The following is a 25,418-nucleotide window of genomic DNA, read 5'->3' on the forward strand; positions in this document are numbered from 1 at the left end:
TTCAGCATGGACTCCGTGGAGGCTTGGAAGTACCTGCCTGCATAGATTTGACTCCAGACCAATATGTATGTCACTAACTGAAAGACTGCTTTGGTTCTGTGTTCCTCTTTCATGCTCATTGCTGTTTTCATTTAATATGGCATGCATTATAGAGCAGGGCTAATCATCTGTTGCATTTTCTAACTCATGCACTGGCACATTGGGATAGGGTCTGTAGACATTTCAGGAAAATAACACAGATGGGATCCTTTCTTCTTTGCAACTTAGATACATAAAAATAGTTAGGATTTTGTAGTGACTTGTTTGTTTAAATGAAACTATTAGAATTTGCAAAGCTTATTTAAGGTTTGAGCCTCAGCTACTGCAGTGGATTTGCTGCTGCTCCCATTGTGTCAACTGCAAAACTGCTGTGACAAAATTAGTTGCCATGTTCCTTTACTAAATCACTTGATTTAATAAGCACATAATAGAAAATAATTGAATGTTGTATAATGTTACGTGTTATCGGAACAGCCGTTTCTTTGGGCATTGTAATAGCTCAGTCTGTCTGCCAAGATACGTTTGTGTTTGCAAGTCTGCAATGCTGAAATAGCTTGGGATTGTAGGGAAGTTGTTTCTTCCTTCTCTCCCCATCACCTGTTCAGCCAGTTCAGAACACGTAGTTAGATGTAAGACTCTGCGCAGCCCTTCAATGAGGGAAGAATTGCTTGCCTGTACTCTTTTTACCTGCTTGCTTTGCTGGTTTGTTCTAGTTTATAAAAACTAGTAAGACCCCTTTCTTTAAAATAAACTTCAAAATTTTGAAGCCTCTGAACAACAATTTGTTGAGCACTTTGTAGCCATTAGATTTTGTGTACTGTCTTCCTTCTTCGAGGTTTAAATAAGTCTAAAACATCATGCTAAGAGCCTTCAACTTTCTCCAGGATCAAAATACTCTATTATTTGCGATCCTTTGTAGAGATCAGGTTTATGTAGGGGAAATTCCCAGCATGAAAGCTATGAGATTTCAATCCATACCGTACTCAGTAGCAATTCAGTATTCTGCTCATGCTTGTTTTCAGGATATAGTGTTGATTCATGGTGTACAAGATACAATATGCAATAGCTGAACCAAGAAGTCTTGGATTTGTCTTTATTATAGCACACTTTCAGCTACCATTTTAGGCTGAGAAAAAGATAATGTTTGAATAATAGCATTCTGAATACTACTTTTTCATTTGTTTTTCAGTAAGACCTGTGCTTCCGAACTTGTGGTCCAGATTTTGAAGGTCACTGGCATACTTCTGCAAATTACTTATCGCCCAGTTCCAGTTAGTGTCATGTATATTAGACAGTTAAAATGGATTTTTTTGTCCCTCCTTGTATTTTCTGTCATAGCAATATGGTACATAACTCTTTCCTCAAACACTGTGATTGAGCATACAAACGCAATGTATTTTTATGAATATGAACCAATTTACAAGCAACACTACCTCTTCACTTTGCGGCAACGCTTGAAATGCGAAGACATAAATCCATTTCTAGTCATCTTGGTGTCTTCAGAACCTAAGGATGTGAAGTCAAGGCAGGCCATAAGAATAACTTGGGGATCTAAAAACTTCTGGTGGGGACATCGAGTTCTAACCCTTTTCTTATTAGGTCAGGAAATTCACAAAGAAGACAATTCTGCAACGCTGTCAGTAGAAGATGAAAGCATTCTCTATGGTGACATAATTCGCCAAGATTTTATGGACACGTATGACAATCTTACCTTGAAAACAATCATGGCGTTTAGATGGGTAACTGAATTTTGTTCAAATGCTAGATTCCTCATGAAGACTGATGCTGATGTTTTCATCAACACTGGTAATTTAGTAAAATTTCTTCTAAAGCTAAATTCCTCAGAAAATATTTTTACTGGTTATCCTCTAATAGATAATTTTGCCTACAGAGGCTTTTACAAAAAAACATACATCTCCTATGATGAATATCCATTCAGGTTGTTTCCTCCATATTGTAGTGGAATGGGTTATATATTGGATGGGAAACTTGCTCTGAGGATCTATGAATTGATGAGTCATATCAAACCTATTAAATTTGAAGATGTTTACGTTGGAATTTGTTTAAGTATACTTAAAGTGAACATCAGTATTCCAGAAGATAAACAATTCTTTCTTTATAAAATTAATTTTGATATTTGTAAGTATAGACATTTGATTGCAGTACATGGTATTACCTCAAGTGAAATAATCAGGTTTTGGCAAGATTTGTCATCAGACGCTTCACTTAATTGCCTTTGATATGAATCATCTTAAACCTTTGAATTTCAGTGTAAAAATGTTTACGATTTAGGGAAACAGGAAACAAAACAACAGTTTTAGAAATGACTGACTAAAGGAGGACTACTCTGCTGCAAGGGCAAAACTGCTCTGGCAGCATTTCGCTGAGGCATTGTAATACTCTTAAATGAGAAGATCAGGAATTCACAAAACACCTTCCGTGTATATATCCTGAGCATGTAGGATAATTTGGAATACTCTGTCCTGGCTCCCTCTGACACTTCTGCATGCATTTTGCTGTAACAACAGAATTTCTACCTGAATCTCCTGGGATTTATGAAATCTCACCAACAAATAATATTTTTTCTGAGAAACTAGCTTTGATGATGCTTCCCAAATCCCTGGCTAACAGGACTTTTTTTGTTGTTGTTGTTTTGCAAACCATCTTCCTTTGCCACACTCAACAGAAGTATTTGTTCTCTGCTCAGCATGCAACTTAAAAAAATCTACCTTTTTATTTAAATGTATCACCTCAGTGATGCTTCTGATAGTGTTACAAGACTTTGGAACATTGGATCTTATTGGTGTCTGCAGCATCTGATGGGGAATTCTGAAAAATACAGTGTACTCTCTGTGTGTGTGTGTGTGTGGTAATGTATGTATCTATAAAATAGATATTGCTTTGATGTCTTGAGCAGTGTTGATAACAGTCACAGAATTTGAGGGCTAAATGCAGAAGAGTCTGTGTGCAGTTTAGTTACTGTATATCTCGTAACATAGCAAAATCATACATATGTATATGTGCTGATGCATCCCAAGAGGTATTGGAGCCCATGCAGGAAAAATAAAAACAGATGTATTTAAATTGTGACTTTATAGTTGTTTCTAAAGTAGTTTTCTTGTTTCAGATTTTAAATTTTAAGAATGAAAGTCTAAGATTCTTAAGGAAGACAAATGCAACTATATCTGTAAAGACGGGTATTTTAATAACTTTATTCATATCAGCAAGGCTAAGTTTTCAGTAGTTTACACTTCTAATGGACAACAATACAGAATCTGTAATTGCATTAACATAATTATTCTTGACACATCTACTACACACTGAAGATACTATAGTTACTCCTGTACATCCAGAATGACAGAGCACTGCCACCTTATTTGTACTAAAGCTAATATGTTATGAGATATTTACATTTGGCTGTCTTTCAGATAGTCTCTTAGAGACAAATTAGAAGAGATGCAGAAACCTCTAGTACTAAGATTGAGGTTTCACCCTTTTTTTTGTTACATTGTGATTATGGTCAGTATTGAATTTTGCTGTCTTTTCAATAACTGCACATAGTTTTATGATGGAATTACAGGACACATTAGTTAACTATAAAAATGAGGTCTTAGGGGAGAATACCGTCAAAATAAGCATTTTAGATTTCAGTGTTTTAAGAATGTATGTCAGGAGGGTCAAAGTTTTTCAAAAATAGATTTTTTTTTTTTGGTTAAACTAAATAGCTAAAGATACAGTATTGCATAATTGAGGAAGGAATGCTATTGTAGTCCTAGAAACAGAGGTAAAACTACGACTGTTCTTATGGTTTTAGGATCTGTCATTCGAATATTTTAGTATTGTGGTCAGATCTGAGAGCTCTGTGAAAAATGGTTAACTTGTCCTCTGATTGTGTATACATCTTTCTTTAAAAAAATTTCAATTTTTTCTTAAGCCTGCCATGATAAATGTTTGGAAATAATTTTATTTATTTGGAAATAAGTAACAAGAACACTGATCCTACACCACAGTTTGTATTGCTTTTTCAAAAAATTGTATTATGAAAGACTATGTAATTTTCAAAAACTGGATATATAAAGCAGACAGTGCTCTCGTTGAGAAAATGATGAGTATCACAGAAAAATGGCTGTGCATTACTGCAATAAAAATGCAACTGTCGCCGAACAAGCTATTTTTATATTCGCATCCCAGAATGGTAACACTGATCATAGATTACAAGGCTTTTGTTTTCACAAATGTAGGTTTATACACAGTGATCTGTTTATGCCACTTGAAATTGTAATTTAGTGACATAAATTCTGCAAGAAAGTTATATTGTAAAATGTTCCTGTGTCTGTCTTTTTTAACCCACTTCCATATCCAGTTTGTATTTGCATTTGACCTTATTATTGCTTAAAAGACCATAAAAATGCACAAAGAAGCCAATGTTTCTGCTTAAAGCAAGTATTGGAGAAATCTCTAGTGTGCGCAGCTATGCAAGAGGTTAAAAAGCTTAAGTCTGTAAGCTGACACAAGCATTTAAGTCAGTGGTGGTTATCATTTGGGCCTAAATTTTACAGCATGTGCTTATGATATTTTAACTAAAAAAAAATGAAGTCTAAACCACAGGTTAAGATTTTTTCAAATCCTAAGATTCTTCTTTTCCTTGCAAATAAATAGTTGATAAAGCCATTAAAAAAAAAGAAAAAAAAAAGACAGACTTCAAAGCATTTGTGATCTTGGTATTAAAAGTGGGGGGCTTCAGTAATAACTTGAAAAGCCTAATAATAATGCATTGGTCAAAAAAGTTTGGAAACTACTCTTGGTTGGATAGCAAAAAGGGGTTACAATGTAAAATTTCAAACCTGTATTGCCTGTTTATTATTCCAGAAGGGTTCAAAAGTCAAAAATGTTTCAATATTTTGTGTGCATTCCTAAACCATTAAGTGTATTCTTTGCCTGCAAATGTAGGGGCATTATTCTAGCATCAGTTCGGTATCATCACTAAAAGAACATAGAGGCTTTGGAATATTTTTTGAAGTCTTATGTTTTCTAGCTACTACTAAAATATTTCAATGCAAGTTCATTGTAAATAAACAAGAATGTCTGGATATACAATAAATAATGTAACTTTTATCATATTTCCTTCAAATTTAAACTAGAAACTGATTGAAGGTCAACCAAACAATATGACACTGAGTTCTTGATATTCATGTATTAGACGTTACACATGTTGAAGGAGTTTTGGAGCTAGAGCTTTACTCCCTACTTTTCAAATTTTCATTAATCTCTATTTTTTTCTGACCAGTGTGTACCATTTTGGTCATTTATTAAGAGTAATTTACAGTTTGCTTAAGGTAGAGTTTGGCAAGGGGGGGGGAAGGGGGATGGGAAGGACATTTAAAACTGCAGCCTGATTGTTAAAATAAGCTTGTCAAGTTTTAATGCAGTTTTTGCATATTGCATCTTATTAACCATATCCAAATGCAAGTATTACATATGGGAAGAAAAGAAAACAACCTTAAAATGAAGCTAAGTCTATGTTTGTTGTTTATTTTCACATGTAGTTGAGTCCACATTTTAAAGAAACATAAAATAAAAAACAAAGTCTATGATTACATATTGGGTGTCTAAAAATCCTAAAGACACTTTCTTTTAAGGGACCAAAGAAAATGTAGTCTTGGAGATGCTGCTGTTACATGGTTCTTCACTAACGGCAGTATCTTCCTGAAACTCACGTCAGGAAATATAATCTGCATTATAGCACAGTTGTCTCACCGCAGTTTTGAGACTTAATTTTCCTCCCATAAAAAAAAAGCACTTAGAAATACAAAGTTAAACCCAAGTGGTGTTTATTGATACGGTTTATATATCCGAGCTCTGTTTACTTCTAGCCTTCTGACAGTTGCTACATAGCACATTAATTTTTCCAGATCATATTACTGTGAATGAGTTTTTTTAAAGTTTATGCCGAGTGAGGATGGTCTGTAGATGTCATATGCACCCAAATTTGCTATCCAAACTACGATGGCATTGAGCCTGACGTCCTGTCCCCTCCTCTCAGTAATGCTTTTGTCTGTGGTGGGCTTCAAAGTAATAGTGAAGTGCAGTCCCCCCTGAGCTGGCAGTAACGATAAAATCTTAAAAACACTTTTGCTTTGAGTGAAAAAAATGTTACAAACAGAAGCCTGAAGAGGCTCTTATCTAAGGTAATATAGCAATGTTGAACTAAATGGAAGTTGTCTTTAAGCAAGACAAATTACTTAAACATTGTGGTTTTGTTATGTCTCACGTTGTTCAGGCTTTTTAATAAACCTCTGAACTGCCCTTATAGAATTCTGAACATGCACAGTTCATTTTCATAATCAGTTTTTCTCAATCTTTTTAAGAGCACTTACAAATACACTAGGCAGAAATGGTTTTGCAGTCACTAAGTATACTAACACACAGTATGTTTTTTTTAACTGCTCCTCATACAAAATTAACAGTTACATGATTGGTAGAAGTAGGTGCAAGTGTTGCATTATAATTCAACCTGTTAAAGGTAGGTGGGGTTGAAATTTATACGAATGGGCTTGATTTGTAAATCCAACATTATTAACCACTGTGTAAGTTTTGTATCTGACTTACGCAGCTAGGAACAGTTTGTCAAAGAGCAATGTAGTGATTCAGTACAAAATGAAACTAACTCCAAACAGCCAAAGAACTTTTCCCAATGAAACACGTTTTAAACTGAATTGTTTCTACCAGAAGGAGAAGTTTTAAATCACACATGGACTTTCTCAGTTCTGGTGTGAAAGTCTTGTCTGATAACAGATGAAGCCAAGCGAGTACATCTGCAGAGGCACAGGGGCAAACTCTCACTACTTTCAGCCAACTTAATTTCACAGGGTGGTGAAACCACGATGACACCAACATTTGCATGGACAAGCCTGCTGGGGATGCTGAGCAGATACTTGACTGTCGGCCCACGCAGCTTAGCTTCATGACTTTGATTACTAAGGCTAAAGCAAGTGCAGTTAAAGTACAGTTCTGTCTGCATTACTCTTGCACCCCTGACTATGCTATAGGCATACCCAGAGAACAATGTTTGACAGTCCTGCATTCAGATTTCTGAAACATTATACCTGATTCTTCATAGTCTTTCTTTTAATCAACTGTTTTGAATATAGGCTGAAGTAGATTTCTGAGCTTCTAGGTATTTATGGTTTTAGACAGGCTTCAGTTTCTTTCCACACATTTTGTTTAGCAGTAGAACATCCAATATATCATCTATGACTGGAGACAACTGATAACCTAGAACGTCAAGTTACTTAGGGGAAAACTATATTTAAAATAGCTGCTGAGCTAAGCCTGTCAGTACTATATAAATAAAACTGAGTAATTCAATATTCAAATCAGTATTCTTAATTTAAAGGTAGCTATCTTATTGGATGTGAGTTCTCAGATTTAGAAAAATAACTTATAAATGTATTGACAACACTGAAGGTAACAGCTCTGTTCTATACAGTTGTTAAACTTAAACCGAATGTTCTAACTTTTTTAATCTAGCATCTTCAGTTTTGTACAGCCAGATTTCAAGATGAAGGCATAAAAACCTGCTGTAGAAAATGAAAGACTGGTGACCTTTTTTTTTTTTTAATCACTTACTGAATATTTTTATATGTAAAATAAGTATTAGATACATCAGCAATATAATATTATTTAAAGCAAGAATGCCATGTATTCTGAAAGACAGGTGAATAACAAAACTCCTTTATTTTCAAGATGCGGCATTAATATTGTGCAGCATTAGCATGCACTGTTACTTCAGGCTAACCCAGTGTATTTACTAACCTCTGCATTCTAATTTTTAAATGGTATAATACTGTAATAACAGTAGTTTTAGCTCTGACCTTGCCTTCACAAGCCTGTAGACAATATTTCATTATGTTAAGTGGCATTTATTTGTAATATTTATCTAAGCATTCTATTCGATAAACAATCATTTGAAATTCTGTCTTTTTAGAAGTTTTAGGACTACGGTGCTGACAAGGGCCTCGAAATGTCATCTGTGACCACCCCTCCCCAATGAGACAGGATAAATATGCCCAGACTATTAGCACTGAATATCACAACAAAAGAAATGGCATACATTTTATACAAAATAAAATAGCAGATCCTGCTATCCCTGAGACCAGCTATGAATTCTGGAGTCCTCCAAGCTTGACTACTGTAGTCTAAGCCAAACATTTTGCTTCCATAAACAAATGTCAACGTTTAAAATGCATTTGCCAGTTTTTTGAAGATCTCCATACACCGGTGTGTGCATGTGTGTAAGTTGGCAGGGGACGCAGGACAAGATTATTATATGCCAAACTCTTTCACACACATTTTTGGCAGCTGAGTAGCTGAATTTCTTAGCTACATGCGCATGTTCAGACTGCACTGCTTCAGCACTGGTGTAAAATTCAGCCTGAGAGAATGGGCTGGCATTAACCTCGTAGTGGACTTCTGCACAAGGGACACGGGAGTCTTTAATCACATGCATTCTTCACATGTGCTAACAGAGCAACTATCAGCTTTAATAACTACTGCTTAGGTAACGTGCTGAGCCACTAGACGGAGCTATGATCACACCTAACCGGCCTGGTACCTACACTTCAGATTCCCAGGAACAGTACAAGGCGCTACAGCTGATGAGGGTTATAGCCCTTTCATTATATGGACAAACAGCCTTTCTAATACCATACTAGCATATAATCAGAGTGATGTACTAAATATTAGTATTTTTATTACGTGCAAAAAAGTACTACATGAATCCAACTGCTCATTTATAATACCACTGTTGGGCAGAGCCTAACTTATTTAAGCACTGGATGAGATGACTGATGACAAGGTACAGTTTGCATGTTGGACCAAACTGAAGATGCTCTTTGGCACCATCTTAATATATCACTTTTTTGCTATTAGATGCTCTTACTTGGTGAACAGATGTCACTGATAAAGCTACTCTGGCTTAAACATCAAAATTGTTCCATGAAGGTGTAAGGCAAGAATTAGGGAGTTCTCAGATGTATGTGGGCCACTCTAATCAAAGTGCATCTCCCTTCTTTGGACAAGTGCTGAGGCAGGAAAGCGGCACTGAGGATGGCATGCAGGAAGTATTTTCTCTCCAATGCAGTAACACATTCTGGTAGACTGCTCTAGCATACGTGGGGCTATTTCTGGTTACAGTGTCTGGCAGCTCTTTCCAGATGTAGGATTTAATATTAAGGCAGTGGAGGATCAGACTCTAGATCTTTTAGGTTGCATAAGCTATACATACATCTCCTTAATCTTGTCATCCAACAGATGTACGTATCACTAAAGAATTTGGCACAACTAAGCATGACCAGAAAGTTTTAGTTACAGATGTCTAGAACTGGACTAGAAAACTTATTAGAAGGCTTGTAACAGGGGAGCTATGCAGGCACTGTGCATGTATGAGGAAGACTACCCAAAGCCTGTCATTTCCATTAGTCATTTCCATCATTAACCCTAAAGCAGCTGTAACTAATTTTTTAAAATAAATAAAAACAAAAGTCAACAACCTTACCAGAGATCATTGGCATGAATGTCTTTGGCAAAGAAAGGGAGCTACTACAAAGAATGAGAGTGTTACAGGCAAAATTAACAGCGCTAAAACAGCTAGTGTTGCAACTGCAGTCAAAGATTGAAATAGGTCTGATTCAGTAACTGACTGGACCGACCTGTGAGTGACAGAGAATAAATAAATCCTGGAATAAATATCCAGGCAAGTCTGCAAAACAGTTCTGTATCGTATTGCATTATGAGCTTTCTTGAATTCCCTGAGTGTGGCTTACTCCCCGAGCAAGCCACCCTCCCACAGCTCCCTCCCGGCAGCTACAGGACTTTGCGAACCTGCCCATCTCCTGTCAGCTCATTCTCCCACCCTGCCTCAAGGGCTCAAAGCAACCAGAAGGCTAGCAGTGCTCAACAGAAGGTCAGGAATTCCCTAGCAATATTTGCTAAGCTTGAGGAAGTGAGCTGCACAGAGGTTTAGTGGCAGCTATCGTCTTTTCGCTCAAGTGGCCTTAGTTTGTAATTTTTTCTGGAGCTGACCGTTGTTCCAGTTCCAGCTCCTCAAATATGTGTGAAGGATTAGTAATGTCTCCTCTGCTATACAAGCTTCTCTGTGCTTTAGAGTTCTGCAGACTGCTGGGTCTAATTCTTCTGTTCCCTGGGCAGCTGTTCTGACAAACATCCAATGTCCTACAAGGAAAAGCCAGTACAACTGAAACGTCAGCTGTGAAGGAGAAAGCAAAGGCAAGTGCTATATATGCACTGTGAGCTCTGCCTGGAGCACGGTTTAGATATTGCTGCTCTAGCATTATTCAGTACGTGATTAAGCACTCCCATGAAAACTTCACACAGGGTTTTCATTTCACAGCATTCTGAGCTCAAATACTTTTTCAAAATAAAATACTTGAAGTACTCTGCAATTATTAGTATTTTCTGTTACTTGCTCAATCTCACTGCAAAGTTGCATTTAAAATTCTCTGAATGCAGTTTTCCCTGTTCAAGTGATTAAAAAAATCCCAAACCTTCCATCTTCCAGGTAAGGATCAGTACAGGCTGGGTTTCAAAGTGCTCTGGACACTTTTATACTTCTGCTTTGCACTGGTGTGCATTGTACATTACAGAGAAGTTAAGGGAATCTACCAAGAGTCTGGAACGAGAAGAGGATATGTTTACATTTTGAGTAGCACTGGCAGGAGCAACAAAACCAGATAAGATTTGTGATTATCTCAGAACAAACAAAAGAAGGGAAATTTGTTAGGAATCAGATAACCTAGAAACACAAATGAAAAGACTGATGTGGGAAAGCCTTCCAACAGGGGAAAGCAGAATTTGTGTTCATTCTTGTCCTGAGAAACATCGTACCTACTCAACAGAACCGCAACAGATCACAGTATTTTAGAGACAAACAAGCCATTTTACCAGAAAATGCTATAGCTGTGGTAATGAGAAAAAGTAATCACAAGTTATCTTGTATCTTTATCCACCAAACAGGCAATGTCAGTTAATATATTATCTCCCTGATTCAGCTCAGGACTCAAATACTGAGAACCTCCATCACCTTCAAGGCAAGAGACTTCAGTGGATCTTCCAGGACCAAGTTCTATGGGAAAGGAATCCCAAAGGACATGTTATTATAAGACATGATGCAGGCAAGCAAGCTATCCAAAACACACGCTAATAGCTAACTCGGCCCTCGCTCTGTTCCTGTAACACACATTGCCCTGTCACTGCTACTGCAGCAACTCAATCATGAAGCAGCCAACTAAGTTGTTGTATGTATACCAAATTTAGGAGGTCATTGTTTCAACTTACAATAGTCACAGGTTCCAAAATACAATTAAATATTGAAAGTTAGATCTAAAAATATTTTTACCTAGACTTAACACAATCTCTCTTCTCTACAGTGCAATTACACTGCCTAGCATTTACACATTATGCCAAAAAACTGTTCTAAAGTGGTCTTCTCCTAGATTAACACTACAAATTAATCTGCAGTGGTACTACGAAATCTTTAATAGGCAAATTCCATCTAGTAGCTCTAAGGAATGCTTTGTTTTGCTTAGTTTTCCAAGCAATCACTAAAGAAATAAAATTTATCTTGCATTATTTTCTTTACATGCCTATGAAAATTCCATGCTAAAAAACTGACATAAGGGTGACTCTCAGTGAATGACAGACATTCTTCTATCATGACAGAACTAGTTTTCTGATACAGAAGGCATCAGTATTTTGCTGGAGTTTAACATTAGTTGGTTTGAATACAATATGGTGTTGACAAAATGTTTTTAAAGTAATGCACAGACTGAATAAACATGTGGTTTCAGGTATTCAATAACTATACCTAATCACATGCTTAACAAGGTTTTGTTTAATGTGAGGGGAAAAAACAAAGTGAGGAGAGCCAGTTCTATGGTCTCAGGCTAATATTCGGCTCCTTCTCCTCCTTTATATCAATGACAGGCCAATAATTACAAACCTTTTCCAATACAACCTTGTCACTGCAGATTAAAAAAGAATAAGACGAAAAACAGTAGAGCATCATTCTGAAGAGTTACATCTATGAGTGAAAAGCAGCATCATTCCTATCACTTGCTATTAAGCAGCAGCACTGCCCTGACCCTGCCGTGCATCTGAATGAACCTTTGACTCTTAGAAATAAGAGGTAAGAAAATCAAATCAAAAGTCTACAGAGGATTTGAAAAAATGTTTGAAATGGAACATTACAGTTAGTTTCTAAGGAGCAGCAAGGTCACAGGAGACAGGTACATGTGAATAAACTTAATTCTTATAATCACTGAAAATGTATTTGTTGTATTGCTCCTTTTGTTAAGCAAAAAAAAAAAAAAAAAAGACCAGAGGGATCTGTTCCTTTTGTGTAAAATCTTAATGGTATTTACTAGAGCTTTCTACTATGTTTAAAATATAAGAGTTTGTTTTAAGTTCAGAGTGAGGCAGAGAACCACTGGGAATTACTGTTCTTTTGTTTTGCTGCTATTCCTGAACTTCACCACCATAACTGTTATATTATCAGGACATCCTCTGTAAAATGACTGTAGAACTATGCTCTTTGCACCAAAGTGTGGTTCATCCAAGCGTTCCTTGATGAATCGGACGGCCTCCTCATTGCTGAAAGCATCCCACAGACCATCCGAGGCCAAGATCATGAACTCTGGCTGCAGTTTGTCCAGATCAAAGGTGAGAATATCAGGGTCAGGAATTACGACATTCAGGTTCTTCAGAGGGTAATCTCCCAGCGAGCGGGACATGGCCAGGATCCCCTGAACACGCCAGGAGCCATTAAAGCTGATGAAGCCACCTGGAGAGAAACACAAACTCTGTTAAAGCATTTCTCTGACTTCCCGACAGATCCACCCCAAAATTCATCCTCAGGTATAAACGTTACATATTTCAAAAATCAGGAGATGCCTTAAGCAAAGTAAACATTAGAGCACTGCAGCGAAGAGCCGGATTGTGCTTACCTGCTACTGGAACAGCCAAAGCACAAGACTCACGAATGGCTGCGCTTTCAAATGAAGCACTGCTTCATACTCTTTACTCCCCCAGTGGGGCGGACAACATGCTGAACACAGAGATAAATATCCCTGTACCATACAATTTATTGTTCAGAAAGCCTTACGGCAATGTTAAGAGAACATACTGAAAGCAAATCTTTATATTCTTGCTTTAGTAAAATCCCTCCTTTTTCTGTGTAGTTCAAGTTCAGGTTTTCCCTCATTTGAGAAGATCTATGAAGGAAACATAACACTGAAAACACTCTGCAGTAGGATCAAATCTCACTTTAAGGCATAAAGCAAACAAGCAGCAAGTGCAAAAACATTTATAGGCTCTTCTACCAAACCTGCCCTGAATAAGCTGTGTCAAAAAAGACCTAAAAATTCTTGTTGTGAACAAATGAGTCACAAAAATTTGCTTCAAGTCAGAAAAACGCAATGTGGGATTTGACTGACTGATATTACCATCTCCAGGATTAAGGCTACTTCCAACTGAAAATATACTATTATATTTAGGAGTTGATTATAGTGAGATGTATTTTTCACTGAAATCAGAGACTGATACAGCCAGCACCTGGCCATTATACAGCTGGATTTTATTAGGGAGGGAACTATATGCTGCCTCAAGGTCAAAGAGCAAAACTGAAGCACCTTCAGGTTCATGTGCATGTTTGCGGGTGGCACTGTGCGCACTGATTCACAGTGGTACTCCCTTCATCTTAACATGACAGAAAAGTTATCAACGTTATTTTAGGACAAATAATTTGCAAAATGTATAACGTAATATGAAAAATGTGCAACAAAATCAGGTAAGCTATTGTCTTTTATATCTGCAAGTTCTCTGCTTTGGTTTTCTTATAAATGTGTTTGTTCTTCATAGTTATCAGGATGTTTTCAGCTTTGCGCTTTAGCCTATAAATTATTTGTTAGCCACCTAGTCACCTAAATCTTATGATAGCATTTCCGTTCCTGGTTGGCTGATCTAATCTGTAAATTCCTTTTGTTTTCACATGAAACTACATTTCATTTAACGATTAATTTTTGTCTAAAGCTTGATTTGTATTAAAACTGGCAGAAGCAAAACTTTATTTGGATGTTTTCATGAATACTTATATGGAGTCTCCATTATTAAGACATTTCCTTCCCTAGTCTAAAAATGAAGGATTCTTGAGACTATCTGCAACTTCTCTTTAGCTATGCAGTCAGACAAGCCCTGTCCAGCTGCTGCTCTACATTTAGATGCCCTCTTGCTTGAATCTTACACAGAGGCTTATTTATCAGCACTGGATTTTTTTCATAAGTGATTAGAAAAATAGTAACTCTGAATGTAATCATATGTATACACTGGAATGACAGGGGACACAAAATGCAATTAGCAAGAGGTAATTGTAAGTCCCCACTGTATATGTAATTAGAGGAAAGCAATGCCTGCATCCATTATTGTGCTTGCAGAGGAGATATCTGATCTTACTGACTCGCTGCAATCTGCGACCTGCCCTTGCAGGTAGGGCTTACGCATACAAAATGACTTTTCACTGCCGCTGTCAAGTGGCAACTGAAATTTTCTATGGCACAGGTTGAATTCCTGAGGTTCACTGAAGTGTCTGTTGACACTTTTCATGTTTTGTTTTATAAAGTCATCCATACAGAATACTTAAAAATTCTCATTAAAAACCAAATGTTCTGCAGCTCTAGCTGTTACTGAAGAGGAAAAGGCATTAAAGAAAAAAACCCTTTTGGCAATCACACAAAAATTTTGTGTGTTAGAGAGCTCAGCTCAAAGGACTCTGTTCAAGGTGAATAACTTAAATTTCTATCAGCCACAATCCCCTTGTGGCTCTAGAACTGAACCTCTCTTCCCAAGTCAAAACTGTGGTTGTTTCAGGGCTCCCTATTTAAGCCGATACTTCATACATTGCTCAAGCCCCTGATCAGAAGAACACTTGAGTTTCTGGGGAAAACAGCATCCTTGCGTGGCGGGACGCGCGTTTCCCTCTCGCACAGAGGTCTCTTGGGGTGGATCGGAGCGGTGGGCTCCCTCTCTCGTTCAGCCGCTAGACGAGCAGTGCCGCAGCGCTCGGGGCACGCATCGGACAGGCGGCTTCTTGTGAAAATAACAGCAGGTTTTGACAGAGGCCCTGTGACTGCTCCTGCTCATTATATATCCACACTGCAAAGCAGATACTTCTAAAAATGCGGCATCTTAGCTCAAAAAGTGAGGGCCCTGCTCCCTATTCTGTTAGCTAGTGCCATTTATTTTGGTATTAGTAATTTCATTTGGCTGCAGGTTTTGGTACCAATAACCACTCACTGCGTTACAGGAACTCTCAGGAGAAATCTGAGCGTTGGCTTCTGGGGATTTCAGCACAAGAGTTAGTGGAGCTATGCTAGACTGAGAGGGGAATTTTCTCCTCCAGTTTCAGGTGGTGGGTAGGGAAGACTTCATACGTAGTAGCAGGGATGGGGAAGAAGAGGAAGATTGAATTAATTCCCCATCCAACAACCCCTGACAGCAGCCATCTGCTGACATCTACCATTACAGCAAAAAATGAAGGATTACTTTAGACTTGTCATCACAACGTTAACACTCCACCAAGATGTACAGGGCAAGTCGCACTTTACTTCGAGCTACTCTTTCAGGCTGCCTTGAATTGATTTATATCAGACTCACATTTGAAGAATATTTTCTCAAAGCAGTTATATGGATTTCACTTTTACAAGAAATCTTATCCCGCTAACACAACCGTGCAGCTATGTAGTAACTACCTGCAGGGCGCTGGTCATGACATTGCCATTTGATGGTGCAAAGCAATGCTGAAAACTTGAAACGTATCAACACGATGTGGTTATTGCAGCTTTCTTCAGGTCTACATGATAACGAAGTTTCTAGCTACTGCAAAACGTAAGGTCAGGTACTTTGTCGCAGTAACAATGTCAGCTTGGTAATTCAGTTTTGGCATTTTGCTTTAATTTTACTTTTATTGTATATATTAAAATCTAAAGGGCTGTTCTGAAAAGTAAACAGATCTAAGAATAGTATAAAATGGAATCTACTTTTTTAATAGCACTATGAGGTTATAGCAATCATGATAATAAAATGGGGTAATATGTAATAAAGAAGTAAATTCATTAAGTTATTAGGCTACCTAGAATATTTCTTGTTTAGTTGCAGACACTTGCAGCATTTACTTCTCTATTAAAATCATTTTTGTCAATGTTGAAAATCCATACAATGTCAAGGTTCATTCTTCACATTGGTATGTTATAAAGATTTACTTCTACAGCAAAGAAATACCCAAGTTATTTTTTTTCCTAAGTGAAGGCCTTCTCTAAGGGAACAGTTTTATAGAGCACCTGGACAATACTGTTAAAGGAGGACTTAGGAACCTGAATTACTAAGATGGAAGCACTTTTACAGAAAAATCTCCAGATTTTATTAATACATCCCCCAAATACATAGCTGAAGCAAAGTGAGACCAAGATTTCTCTATTCCTTCTCCTTAGGATTTCTGTACCTTTTATTCCCCTTTGGGAATTTATATTACCTTGGGGTCTCTGTCACACAACAGCCAGAATCACATTGCTCCTCTGCTTTCTCAGCGATAAAAGCAAACTCGGAAGAAAGCACACATTCCAAAGTATACATCTTCGTACAGGGATTTATAATGGTGTGAGTATACCACTAAAATTCCCTGAGGCAGACAAAGCAAAGAAATTCAAACAACCAGATTTGACAAAAGACCAACAATAACAGAGAGGGTTATTAGGGAACACCTTTCAACATGGTACCTTAAAAAAAAAAAACACTTTTGAGAAACAAGCCTTGGCTAGTTCTTGCAGTATGGGACCCTCCCCTTCTAAGCTGGCAGAGGGTCTTGAGGGGAAGGGACTGGTTAATAATTCTAACGTTCCAAGCGGAAGGGAAATCTCCAGGTAAGAGTATTTCAGAAGAGCCCACCCAAGGTTTATAGAGTTCAGAGTGACCTGCATGAATAACCGTTATTAAATTTGGTTTTGAATTAGAAGAGGGCCAGTGGACGAGGTCCAACCCTTTACCGCTGTTTGTTAGTGGAGGGCTCAATGCGCAGCCTGGCTTTGTCGTTACGGTATTTTCTGGTTTTGTAGCATATTACTAACAGTTTTTTTCAGTTCTTGAAAACATTAAATATTCCTGCTTCTTTTGCTGTTATTTACAATAAACAAGGACTCTGATACTGTCTTCTTTGTTGCACTAAAAACCCCAGTCACAATCAGGCTGTGATGGAAGAAACGATGGTAAGACAAGACAAGAGACTTGTACCGGCAGTGCACTCGGCATGGTGTTACACCGTTGAACGTCACTGTTGGAATGACACAGCAAAGTAATAAATGCTGTATTAACAGTTCATACAGAGATCTAATATAGAAAGAAAAATGTAAGAGAGGAAAGGAGAGAAGGATTTCAGAGGACAGCAAGTTCTACAACTTTCACGGTCACACTGCACTTAGACTGATGAAAATCTGCAGTTTTTAAAAATGTTTTACACTCAGGGAAAAACTTATTTCCACTTTATAGCTGAAGAGTTTGAGGCGGAAAGATGCCAGCTCTGCAGGCAATGCTCATCAGCAGGTTTAACACAAACAAGAGGGTGAACTTTTTTCATCGTAAGATAAAAATTTGCTTGCTGCAGGCTGCTGTAGGAGCTGAAACAGAAACGGGTTCAAAAGACTGAGAAATTCATTGAGAATTGGCCATTATGCTTGATGATACAAATGTAATTTCTAGCCCAGGAAGCTGCTAAACTAAGAAGTGATGAAAGCTAGAAAGATTTACTGTGGAAAGGCCACTGTTTCTTATGCTCTTTCCCTATGCTCCTGTTACAACATACCTGTTTGTACTCATTAACACTCATTACATGGGAACGAAAATAGCTATAATGAATTAGATTCATGGTTGCTTATTTTAAGAACTAAACTGCACTCAGTTTTAGACCCATCCTCTTACATAAAGGCTGCAGATACCACGCAGTGTGAAGAGGCCTGTAATGCTGCTGTTCCTGCTTGTTAATTTGCTCCCTGCAGAGAGCGCAAGGGAACGGGCCAGGGCATTCACCTGCCTGCTGAAGATGACGGTTGCAGCTCCTGCTCTGACACTGGCTCATGAAGGGGCAGGTCAATCTGCTTCCATTTCTCTGTCTGCACCATGAAATCCCACTGAAAGGTGCTGTATTAACAATGGAAGATTTTATTTGCTGTTTCCTCAGTCTGGTACTTTTCAGTATCTTTAGAGGGGAAAAGTCTGTATTACTGACAGAGTAAAGAAAAGAAAGATTAACCTTCAGTTTAAAATGAAAACGTTATAACTCACCAGCCCTTTTAATCCTCTTCCTCTCCTTCAGCTGGTAGGGTTTGTGATCGTGGGACAAGGGAATAGCGTTCCCATCCTTGTCGCACAGGACTCCTCGCGAATCACCAACGTTGGCCACCGTGAGCTCTTTATCTGACAGCAATGCAATCAAACAAGTCGTACCTGGGGGAAAAGGGAAAGCGAAGCAAAAGCATATATTTAGGATGACCAGCAGTTATACTGCAAGCTTTCTCCAGTTGTTGTCTGTGGCCGTAAGGACCAGCAGCTGTACTTATACCTGATGGAAACATCTTGTACTCTGATCAGTGCCATGAAATAGATTGTCATCAAATCTGACAGTTTTCTCCTAAGAATATTCAAGTCTGTCAGATTTTAACTCTCATAGGTTGGGATTACTGAGTCATTCCCCATTCACAGTATCTCACATAGCTGTTATTTGGCCAAAGTTTTACAGCGAGGCCATAGCAGAACCTGCCTTGATGGGGACTTCTCACAGCACTCGCCCTGCATTGCTCTTGCACAGTGGCAGGTAGACAAGCGATGTGCAAAGCTGAAAACCTCAAACTTCTCGGTCTTCTGTTCAGGTAGGAAAAAAGTGACTAGCAGGAAAATGTTCTTTACATTAAGAATGGCAGAGAAGGGTTCAAGTGGCAGGAGTATATTCTCCGTCTCCGTCTGGTAGCTGTCTTTTCCTAATGGTCAAGGAAAGTAGTAAGAGACAAGTACACATTGGCACCGGAGCCCACCAGCAGTTTCCATGAACATAAACTACTGCATTCGATACAAGCATGAGTAAAACGAATTTTCTCTCTCATCCCTTCAAGGGCTGCCGCCAAGATTTACACGCCGGGCCAACCTCCCAGGCCTCGGTGAAGGCAGGCTGCACAGCCTCCGCACGGTAACGGGCTACGATTTCGGATGGCACCTGTGGTGCGGGTGACCTGCTCTGTATGGCGTGTGCGTTGCACCATATACTCTGTAAGGAGAGAGGTGCAGAATGGCTGAAACGGCTGTCAGGAAGGAAGGCTATACATCCAAAGGACATGGTGCGTTTCATTGAAAAAAGAAAAAGCTTTCACGTTGTAAGTACTGTAATCTTTACTTACACAGAAAAATTAATCAGTCATTGACCACAGTATCCAATAGGCATGATATCTGTTGGCCGAAGTGCCAGGAAAATTTGGCTGTTTTTAAAGTACTAACCCTACATTTTTTATTCTTCTTATTTAATTGATGCAGAGTAGAATGAACTTTGAGCAAAACAGACCCCATTAAGAACATACTTTTTGTACATTTTCTCCTTCTAGTCAGTACAACATGAGCTGTATTCATAAACACCCTAGCTATTAAAAAATATTCCTTTCAGGAACGTTAGACCAGATGTCACAATTTCATTAATGTTTTAGAATAGAAAGTTGCCAAATATGTTTTTAGATATACACTAACAAACATTAAAAGGGAACACTCCTGACAGTTTAGATTACAGAGCAGTACTAAACTCATTTATTTTCACATTATCACAAATCATACTCTAGTATCTTCCAACAGTAAATAAAATTAATTTCATGGTTGCTTTCTTTTCCTTTTACATAAACCAGAAAAGTGCATGGTGAATTTTCATCTCTGTTGTTAATTTACATCTGATTATTCATAAAAACAAGGCGTCTACCCTTCTCATATAAAGGAGATTGACAGGGAGAAACAGCACCAGCTGGGCAAGAGACGGTGACAGGCAGTACCGAAAAGCTTTTAGGAACCGTCTGACAGGTACTTGTTCATTTATCCGCCTTAGGACAAGGGAGGTGGCGTGAACCCGCAATTCCCGCAAACGCACGCCACTCCCAAAGGCCGACGTGCACGAGGCCCGGCGGCGCAGCGAGCAGGGAGGGAGCGCCCGCGGACAGGGCGCCCTGCGCGACGCTCCCGCTGCGCTTCCCCGAGCGCGGCCAGAAGCTTCCCCGTCGCGTCACGGGTCGGGCAGAGCTGCCAGCCTGCCTGGCGACGGGCCCAAGAGACGAGTCCTCTACCAACAGGAGTGTTTTAAAGCAAAACGTCTCTGCCTGTACTTTTTAATCAGACAAGGAAGCAGTTTTAATGAAAAAGCCAATAACGGAGCACTCCAGCACATCCTACCATCGACAGCAGCTTCTGACCTCTGTGGATTTGCTCCTGGAGAGCTAAATTAGGGCTTAAGTCTAAATTCTCATGTCAGTGGCTTGTTGTGTAGCTGTCCAAAACCAGAATTACAAACTATGTTTTGCTGTTCCCATGTCCATAGCTGAATGTCCCATGATTGGTATAAATAAAATAGCCAGTAATAAACTGCTTGTGCTTAGATGCACTGTGTTTGTTCTAAAGATTTATTTTTAACTTAATGGTCTGTCTTGCACAGCTCTGAATTAGAACTATTTTTCACAGACAGGCGTATCAATTTTTTTTTTTTTTGCAATTGACTGACAGATTATAAACATAAGTGGCTATAGTTTCCCATTTGTTGCTAGGAAAACCTGCTAACTGCAGAACCTAATGGTTCCCCTAACAATAGGGCATACAGAGAAAGCCCATCCACCAGAGTCACGCAAGGAACCGAGGAAAATTAGCTGCCTACTCAAGAAATGTCTTAACTGAAGGCTAAACAAGATCGTACCAAAGGATATTAAGAAGGTTACAGCAAAGGGGCCACCTGCCGGCTGTATTCCCGCATCAGCTCTGTCACTCACCCGCTGCCCGGCATTAACCTCGCTGGGCTTGCCACACCTCTCCCGTGGCTCAGATCCACCGGCAGCAGCAACGCAGGGAGCGGGTCAGACGCGAGGCACCTAGCCTTACTGCCCTGATGAACAGACCTGCGCTAGAGCCAGAGGGCTTAGTAGTTAAAACACCAGCGTTCACAGCACCACAGAAGGGTTGAGGTTGGAAGGGACCTCTGGAGATCATCTAATCCAACCCCCCTGCTCAAGCAGGGTCACCTAGAGCACGTTGCACAGGGTCGCGTCCAGGCGGGTGTTGAACATCTCCAGAGAAGGAGACTCCACAGCCTCTCTGGGCAACCTGTTCCAGTGCTCTGTCACCCTCACAGTGAAGAAGTATTTCCTCATGTTCAGATGGAACTGTGTTTCAGTTTGTGCCCGTTGCCTCGCGTCCTGTTGCTGGGCACCACTGAGAAGAGTCTGGCTCCATCCTCTTGACACCCTCCCTTTAGATATTTGTATACATTGATCAGATCCCTCTCAGTCTTCTCCAAGCTAAACAGGCCAAGCTCTCTCAGCCTTTCCTCATAAGAGAGATGCTCCAGTCCCCTAATCATCTTTGTGGCCCTTCGCTGGACTTGCTCCAGTAGTGCCACATCCCTCTTGTACTGGGGAGCCCAGAACTGGACGCAGTACTCTAGATGTGGCCTCACCAGGGCTGAGTAGAGGGGGAGAATCGCCTCCCTCGACCTGCTGGCAACACTCTTCCTGATGCACCCCAGGATACCATTGGCCTTCTGGGCTGCAGTGGCACACTGCTGGCTCACGGTCACTTTGTTGTCCACCAGCACTCCCAGGTCCTTCTCCGCAGAGCTGCCTTCCAGCAGTTCACCTTGAGCAATGAGTGTAAAAGCATTGCTGCCACCCTGCCTACCCTGGGGAGCAGGGCAGGGCAGAGCAGAAGCATATCGATAGAGGAGGAAACAAAAACACCCCAAAAAATCTACTTCAGGCACAGCCTAATACCTCCATGCCTCTATTTATAAAATAAGGATAAGAAGCCTTACTGCATTTACAAAGCGCTTCTGAGATTTGTTTATGATTACTATTACTACTCTTACTGTTTAGGATGACAAGATTCTGCCAACTGAAATGGCCTTTTAGAGGTTTCAGAACATAGTATTAGTGCTGAAGTGTTGCATTCTGACTTCATTTTGCTAAGATCCATTGACTCCAATGGCAGCTCTACACAAAAGTCATGGACACTCATACAGACTTCACGTTTTTGGACCTAAGTAATGCTGAAAAGACAAACGTTAAACAGTTCATTCTACAAAAGATGTGTTTGAAAGTAGTGGAAAGAGAGCTGCATCGATATTAAGACAGAAATGGCAAAGTACAGGTTAAGTAGCAAAGGTCGGTGACTATCCTATACCATGGTCTTCTGGGACAGGAGAGCAACAAGTCTCTAGGTGGGAAATCTAAAGGGTGAGAGTGCGGATAAGTAGGATATCCTGTGGGAACTCTAAATGAGGATACAAACTATTGTAGCGGGGTGTAGCTGTTCATTTAAGCAAAGCAAAATGCGAATTAGCATTTGAGGTCACCTCATTCTCTACCTGAACAAAAATGATTAACATTGCAAATCCATGAAGCTCTGCATCAGTAACAAAATTAAACTGGTAAGCTGCACCCTCATTTGCCTTTATTTATTAAGCTTTCTTTAACAAATGCTCAAATAGCATAGTGCTGGCAATCTGCAAGAGTAGAGGAACATGGTCCCTGCTGAAGCCCGTCTGACACCTTGTCTAAATTTCAGAAAGAAAAAGAACAGCCACCTTTACATTTTTGATCGAAAACAAAACCCATGAAATGTAGAACAGGGGCAAAAGTCAAAGCCCATTTGGAAGGGAATACGAAGCCCAGAAGGACTCGTCCAGCTCGGGAACAACTCCAGAAGGCTCTTGGCAGACTGTGGGACAAACACACACCCGCACAGCCCAAAGGCTGCAACTTTCCCTCATCTGTCACATAACTCATTTTCTTTCAGATTAGAGCTCCTTCTTTTCTATCCTTCACTGCCGTCTTGGCTTGACATTTGCATTTGTAAACTGAGTATCCGAATTCATTGTCCCTTAGGTGTGCAGGATCGCCCTGTGCTCAGCAAATTACCTTCCATCTTTCTAGCGATAGCATCAGAGCATGTATTTTTCCTACAGCAGTAGTAAAAATCTAAAGTTTCCTAGTAAGGAAAATATTGCAAATACATTCCAGAGACTTGATGTTTAGAAAATAAAACACTTCAAAAATACAGTCATTATTACAACCCTGTATAAAAATGGTAACTTTGAATATAGTTTTATTGGTTACAGGATCTATGTGAATGAAAAAGCACAAGAATCTAAAACAGAAGATAATTTCCAAAATGATTTACGAAGGACCAATTGCTTCAATCTCTATCGCAGCCCCTGACTGATGGCTGGGCTATCATTAAGTCCCTGACCTCATGGTCCAGCCCGCTATTACATGAGAAAGCAAACTTATTTTACTTTGTTTTCTTTTCCATCTATTTTTATTTCAGTCATTTAACCTTGTGTAGAGTTAGAAAACACTGTGCTCCTGTCAGTTGCTTCAGATTTAATGTAATTGCACAATGGAAAATTCCCAACATAAAGGGCCCAAAATTGAGAGCACATGTTATATTAGTCCCTCGCCGCAGTTGGCTGAATAATACCCTGCTGAGCAGTTTAAAAAGAAAATCACCAGAAAATTTAAAACCTGTAGTATACTGGCTGCAGAGATAGGGGATTTTTTGTTTGCTTTTTTTTCTTTTCTCTTAGTCAGAGAAGATTATTGGTGTTATATTTTATTATTAGACGAGGTGCATTGTAAAAGTCAAGGCTGCACCAGCTCTACTGTTTTTTACATAACTGCTTTAGCTAAAGGAGAAGAATTCACCAGAGTACAAGTAAGACCTGATTAATACATTAGACGGAATCAGAGAGCGCAGGCTTGATCCAGCTCAGGCGACAGCCCGCTGGGGAGCTCTGCTAGCCGGAGACCAGCTCAAGACGTGACGGAGCTGCAAGGAAGGGGGCACGGGATCTGCCGGGAGCCGCCCGCAGCCAACGAGGCCCCGCTGCCGCCCGGCCTGGGCCTGGGCACGTTCCCCCGATCCGCATGGACACCTACGTCTCCGTTCAGGAAGCAGAGGCACTTCACGTGTGACGTCCAAATTCTCACGTCTCACCCCAAATCCCCTTTTGCCCGGCCGCTGCCAGTGCTGGGCACCGCGGGGACAAACCGGCCCGGTGCAAACGCAGCCAGACGGAGCAGCGAGCACCGGAGCTGCCGGCTCCCGTCCTACGCGACTGCCACACGGGAAGGCTGGAGAGCTGCCTGCCTCTCTGCACTCCCCCTTTAGGCTGCGGGACACGGCTCCAAAACCCGCTCAGTGGGAGGAACCGCACTCGTCTCCTTCCCCCGTGGCTCCTGCACTGCGTCTTCACCTGCTCCTTCCCAAGCGCCAGAGCCGGGCCCCGCTCAGCAAAGCCCCGCCGGCACGGCAGACTTGGGAGCACGCCGGGCCACGGTGCCGGGCGGGAGAGCAGACGGGGGATTTTGGCTGCTCCCAGGGCTCAGGCTGCTGCTGCCCCGCGAGCTCCTCGGTTGGGTCCCACACGGTGGCCTGAAAGCTTCGGTCACACGAAACGAGCTGATGGCAAAGCCCAGTAGTGTCTGGCAACGGGCGTCCCGCGGGACAGCCGAAGGGCACCCAGTGTCTGGGAACGGGCGTTCTGCGGGACAGCCAAAGGACAAGGTCTCCCTCGGGGCTGGGCCGTGGCCGGCACAGAGAGCCGAGTCCTGCTGCCTGGGCCACCTTAGAAAGGAAAATACCCACCAGAGAAGTCTCGTGTTTTGTTGTCATGGCAACTAATGCTCCATAAATTACTACAATAAAAAAAAATAGAGCCCAGTTTCTTTAAGAGGAGTCTTGCAGACTTGGCACAACAACCAGGGTCTTGCAGCCTGCTAACTCCTTGCTTTGGTCCTGCTCTGCACAATCTTTTTAATTTCTCAAGCTAAGAGACGACGAGGAAGTGCAATAGTTAAGCGGAAGGGGAAAGAATGAGAGAAAAAGCAATGAGGAGATGTAAGAAAGGAAAAATACAGGCTGAAGGATATCTGCCATCAGCAGAACTTCACGGGGACACATGTAGCACGAGGATGCTGCAAGGCAGCCAGGCCATGCTGCGGCTGATGCACAAGGGGAGCAGAGAGAGACGT

At 40.3% G+C, this 25,418-nt stretch overlaps 2 protein-coding genes across 4 annotated transcripts in view; one reads left to right on the forward strand and one right to left on the reverse strand.

Annotated features, from left to right (window-relative positions):
* B3GALNT1 (beta-1,3-N-acetylgalactosaminyltransferase 1 (Globoside blood group)) overlaps positions 1–4,365 on the forward strand; it is a 29,974-nt gene extending 25,609 nt beyond the window's left edge. For all 3 annotated transcript variants that reach the window (XM_013955497.2, XM_067301576.1, XM_067301575.1), the window contains exon 2: positions 1,229–4,365. In XM_013955497.2, coding sequence (XP_013810951.1) covers positions 1,320–2,279 — 960 coding nt within the window. In that variant the 5' untranslated portion in view covers positions 1,229–1,319 and the 3' untranslated portion in view covers positions 2,280–4,365. The remainder of the gene's footprint in view (positions 1–1,228) is intronic.
* Positions 4,366–5,435: 1,070 nt separating this feature from the next.
* Positions 5,436–25,418, reverse strand: part of PPM1L (protein phosphatase, Mg2+/Mn2+ dependent 1L) — a 106,552-nt gene continuing 86,569 nt past the window's right edge. The window contains exons 3-4 of the mRNA XM_013955506.2: positions 18,442–18,603; positions 5,436–12,898 (exon numbers count right to left, since the gene is read on the reverse strand). Of these exons, the coding sequence (XP_013810960.2) occupies positions 12,552–12,898; positions 18,442–18,603 (509 nt within the window). The 3' untranslated portion in view covers positions 5,436–12,551. The remainder of the gene's footprint in view (positions 12,899–18,441; positions 18,604–25,418) is intronic.

The sequence above is a fragment of the Apteryx mantelli genome, chromosome 9 (genome assembly GCF_036417845.1).
Source record: "Apteryx mantelli isolate bAptMan1 chromosome 9, bAptMan1.hap1, whole genome shotgun sequence".
In the NCBI taxonomy this organism is placed as follows: domain Eukaryota; kingdom Metazoa; phylum Chordata; class Aves; order Apterygiformes; family Apterygidae; genus Apteryx; species Apteryx mantelli.